General features: G+C 34.1%; 1 protein-coding gene across 14 annotated transcripts in view; it reads left to right on the top strand.

Moving 5' to 3' along the window:
- Positions 1-5,000, top strand: part of heph (polypyrimidine tract-binding protein 1 heph) — a 442,781-nt gene that overhangs the window by 260,476 nt on the left and 177,305 nt on the right. For 9 of the 14 annotated variants that reach the window (XM_085660475.1, XM_085660468.1, XM_085660469.1 and 6 more), the window contains one exon: positions 2,765-2,818. The exons of the other annotated variants lie outside the window; for them this stretch is intronic. In XM_085660475.1, the coding sequence (XP_085516601.1) occupies positions 2,765-2,818 (54 nt within the window). The remainder of the gene's footprint in view (positions 1-2,764; positions 2,819-5,000) is intronic. 14 annotated transcript variants of the gene reach the window in all.

Here is a 5,000-nt window from a genome sequence, read left to right as displayed (position 1 = left end):
GAAAGTGGTAGGGGGATAGGGGGTGAGGTAGGTACTGGAAGGAAAAACGTGTAGCCAATCATCGGAGTTGTTGCGTGACCAAGGCGATAAAATGTCGTTATCGATCCTCTTTTAGTATTTATGTAAACACAATGAGAGAGTACACATGAGAGAGAAAGAGATAGATGACGACGATCAGCAGCGAAGTTTCTCTCTCTCTCTCTCTCCCTCTCCCTCTCTTTGTTCTCTTTTATTTATTCCGTTTACCTCGCTCACTCTCCTTTTCTCTATCTTCTATTCTGTCGCACGAAACTATGGGGATTAAAAGCCCACGAGTCTCTTTCGTTGCGGGCAAAACGTAAAACGCGTCTTTATTCATAAACGCAAATCCAGTCCGACCTGATTTTCAACCGAGTCCCCTCTCTTTCTGTTCTCTTTCCTTCTCTCGTTTTTTCCTCTCTTTTTCCCTTCTTCAAGTATGCTAGTTCACATGATCCAACTATGACGAATTAAAACGTTGTTGTTACCGACGTATATGGCTCGTATATTCTCATACGTATACTTATGTACGTACGTATATATGTATAAACGTGTACGTATGTGTGTATGTGTGTGTACGTGCATGTATGTATGTATGTATGTATGTATGTATGTGTGTTTGTATGTATGTATGTATGTATGTATCCTGCACGTGTGTTTTCTGGAAAATACATCGTTTACCTCGTTTCGTGACTTCTCTCTCTCTCCCTCTCTTTTATTTATTATCTCTCTCTCTCTCTCTCTCTCTCTCTCTCTCTCTCTCTCTTTCTGTCTCTGTCTTTCTCTATTTCTCTTTTGCTCCGCCCTACCGACATCCGTCCTTCTATCGATTATCAGGATAATTAATGTACAACTAGATATCGTTTTACACAGTGCGAAAACGAGCTCCGTTCCGGCCAATTCTCCTATCTATCCGTCCACCTTCTCGATTTTACTCTACGATCATCTACATATGTATTTAACCGTATTTATTACGTATATATTTATATACATGTATACATATGTAGATACGTGTATACGTATACATTTATATATATTATATGTATATATATATTATTCCTGGGCCGAGATTACGGATAAAATTTTAAACGTGTTTCTAGCTATGGTTTATAATATGTATACTATATATACATATATATATATATATATGTATGTATGTATATATATATATATATGTATATAACGTGTATCTCTGTATAGAAATGGGGAAATGGTGTAGTATAGTACCCACCCTTCTTTCCTTCAACCCTCCAACCTTCGTGGAAATTCTATAGTGGAGGATTTGGTTTCCGTAGTTTCAGAGATCGCCTCCCATTCTCCTCCCTTCTCATACTCCTCTCTTTCAACGAATAGGATACCGGCGGTGAATTATTCGAATTTGAAATATATTATCGATAAGTTTCGTTTAGTTTTCTTTCATTTATTAATTTTCAACTTGTTTTCTATATTATTATTATTATTATTATTATTATTATTATTATTATTATTATTATTATTATTATTATTATTATTATTATTATTATTATTATTATTATTATTATTATTATTATTATTATTATTATTATTATTATTATTATTATTATTATTATTCGATAAAATAATCATATAGGTAATTAATATCCAACATTATTATACTGTAATATATATATTTTTTTTTGTTCTGTAAGCACGTTTATATAGAATTTTTTTTCTTTTTTTTTTTTTGAAATAGAGATTCGACGTGTAAAAATAAATCGGAAAGTTTTACAGGCTCTCTTTCTCTTTGTCTTTCTTTCCTTTTCTTTTTCTCCCTTTTTTTTTTTTTTCTTTTTTTCGATACAGAAAGTCCCAATGGACTTGGATAAAGGATAGGGAATATTACGCGTGGCGGATAAGAACATATAGATATATATATATAGATGTATACATACATATATATGCACATGTGTGTATGTGTATATATATATATATATTTTTTTTTTTGTTAAATTCTTTAAAGGTTTCTATTATAAAAAAATATTTTTATCATTAATTCATTTGATCGACTTAAAATATTCAATTCGTATATTTTAATTTGTAAATTTGAAAAGGCCATTATACAAAACGATTAAATGTATCCTACGAAATAAAGCATTCGATAATACAGCTATGTGTGTGATGAATGAAAGAGAGAGAAAAAGAGTGAGTGAGAGAGAGAGAGAGAGAGAGAGAGACGTGGGGTAAGGGAGGAAACGCGTTTTACTCCATCCACTTGACCGGTGCAAATACATTCTTTAGCGTTTATATCCCATTGGGTATCGAGATCGCATGGTTAAACGCGTAATCGTTCGTGCGGAGAGCTAGATAAATACTATTACGATTTTCGATTGTGATTCGGTTGAGTATTTTAAATGACTATAGTATAACTCGAATTCTATCTTCATCTCTATTTATCCAGCCTATATATACATACGTATATACATACATACACACACATACGCACATATATATATACACACATATATATATATTATATGTATATATGTATGTTGTAAAGATCATTCAACCTTGACATTCGATTAGATCTTTTCTCACGAAGAATAAGTAAGATGTAATTCTAGTTTCTATTAAGAAGAAATAAAAAGATTGAATGAAACTCTCTGTGTATGTGTGTGTATGTGTGTGTATGTGTATGTGTACGTGTATGTGTACGTGTGTTTAAACGACGCCAAGGGAGTTTTGATGACGAGTAAAAAGAATCTAATGCTTTTTCTCCTTTTGTTTTCAGGTGAGTGTCCCGGAATTCCAGTACGCTCGAGGGACGAGCGCGTCCCTGATGATGGTAAGCCATAAAGCAATGTAGTATCCCCCCTCCCCCTTTTTACACGGCTATACCACCATCGACGACTATGACGTCGTTTGAATATGTACATGCATTTATATATACATATATATACATTTTTGTATATGTGTGTATATATTCTTTTTTTTTTCTTTGTCTTTCTGCCTCTTTCTCTTTCTCTCTCTCTCTCTCTCTCTCTCTCTCTCTTTTTTTCTCACACGCGTTCAGTTTCTCTGATCCATTCGTTCCATGTCATCTGTCTCGTTAAAAAAAAAAAAAAAAAAAAAAGGAAAAAACAGATAAGAGATAAGGAACAAAATACATGTATATATATATATATATATATATAAAACAAAAAGAAAAAAAATTCAAATAAAAAAGAGAGCGATAAGCTGACGCGACCCGGAAACATCCTTTTTTTTTTCTTTTTTTTTTTAACGTCACGATATATATATATATATGTATTCCTTTTCGTTTTTCCTACGATTAATAATTAACAGTCAGTTCGAACGAGAATTGAACTATTTGCTTTGCGGTCAAATTTCTATCGATACAGAGACAGAGAGAGAAAGAAAGGGAGAAAGAGAGAGAGAGAGAGAGAGAGTGCGAGAGAAAGAAAGAGCGGGAGAGGGTGAGGAAGACAGATAATGACAATGATAAATTTTGAACATTGAACATGAACATTTAATTCGTATATATCTACACATTTATCGCGTTTATCCGTGTATTACATAAACATATGTTTGTCCGCTTTTGAAATCCTATAAAAAAAAAAAAAAAGAAAAAGAGGAAGAGAAAAAAAAATCTCTTTCGTACGTGTATTTACCATAAAAATTCCAAATGGAAAGAGTAAAATGTAAGATCGCGTAGGGTGGTCTGAGGGTGGAAGACGGGATGAAAAGAAAGGGATGGAAGGAAGGTACAAATGGCCGGGGCGTGTTGTGATAGGGCAGAGGAGACGAAGAGGATATATCGATATGTGGTTATACTTGATTTCTTTTTATTGTGACTCTTTTTTCGATTCATATGGCTTCTCCTTACGTCATTGCCGGCTTTGCTTCGAGTAAACGGGGGTAATATCCCATGGGAGACAGTGACGAATGTGTTTGTATATCGTTGGACTTGGTAGGGTAATAGTAAAAGGAGAGAAAGAGAGAGAGTAGTCATCAAAATGATTTCTTCCTCTTTCTCGTGCTACTTTCTTCTATCCCCCTCTACTCCTTCCCTTCCTCTTGCTTCAATATGTACACAAAAGTGGTAGAGAGAGAGAGAGAGAGAGTGAGAGAGGGAGGGGGGTGGGGAACGAGGAAACATTAGAAAGTCGAAAGGGGAAACGTTTTTAGGGATTAGTCGACAAATTCAATCCTTATTTCTTCTTCTTACTTTTTCTTTATTCTTTTAACGAGAATAATAGTCGTTTGGATAATAGTAATCTTGTTGGTGTCATCGTCATTGTCATCGTTCGTTAGCTTTAAAAACGTCTCGAGATATTTTTGACGATACGAACGTGAAGGGAGAAAAGGGAGAGGATGACGTGGAAGATAACGGGGTGAGATCTTTGAACACTAAGGGTTGGGATGCTGCGTATGTTTGAGAGAAAACAGAGCCGAACGTCGTACGTTCCTTCTTCTTTTTCTTCTTCTTCTTCTTCTTCTTATTCTTTTTCTTCTTCTTGGTATCTCGGATGAAAAGCAAAGAGATGGAGGAGGAGCAAAAGGAGGTGGAGGAGAAGAGCGTAGGTAGAGATGGTGAAATAGGAAGAAGGATTCATGTTCGATTCTTTACCGTCTGCATCACCCTCCTCCTACCCCCCCCCTCCTACCCTTCCCTCTTCCCAATAGTATTTGTTAGCTTTTCTGTCTGCTTCGTATTTTCAAGTTTGTTTACTTTTCGACGAAAGAAATTTTTCTTCTTTCGTATGTTCCTTCCTTCCTTCTTCTTCTTCTTCTTCCTTTTTTTTTTTACATGTTAATTTATTTATTCGATTTAATTGAATTTAATTGAATTCAAGTCGAATTGAATTTCATTTGATTTGATTCGATTCGATTTGATTTGATTTGATTTGATTTATTTAATTGATGTTTTTTTTTTCCGAAATATTTATCGATGGAGGTTAATTCGATCGGAGGAATAAAAATCGACAAAAAAAAATTTGATAAGAAGATTATTTGATTAACCAAAA

The sequence above is a fragment of the Vespa mandarinia genome, chromosome 12 (assembly GCF_050613455.1).
Source record: "Vespa mandarinia isolate Hongniang chromosome 12, ASM5061345v1, whole genome shotgun sequence".
Taxonomy (NCBI): Eukaryota; Metazoa; Arthropoda; class Insecta; order Hymenoptera; family Vespidae; genus Vespa; species Vespa mandarinia.
Note: the sequence above shows the minus strand (reverse complement) of the source record. Positions and strands in the feature narration are given on the sequence as shown.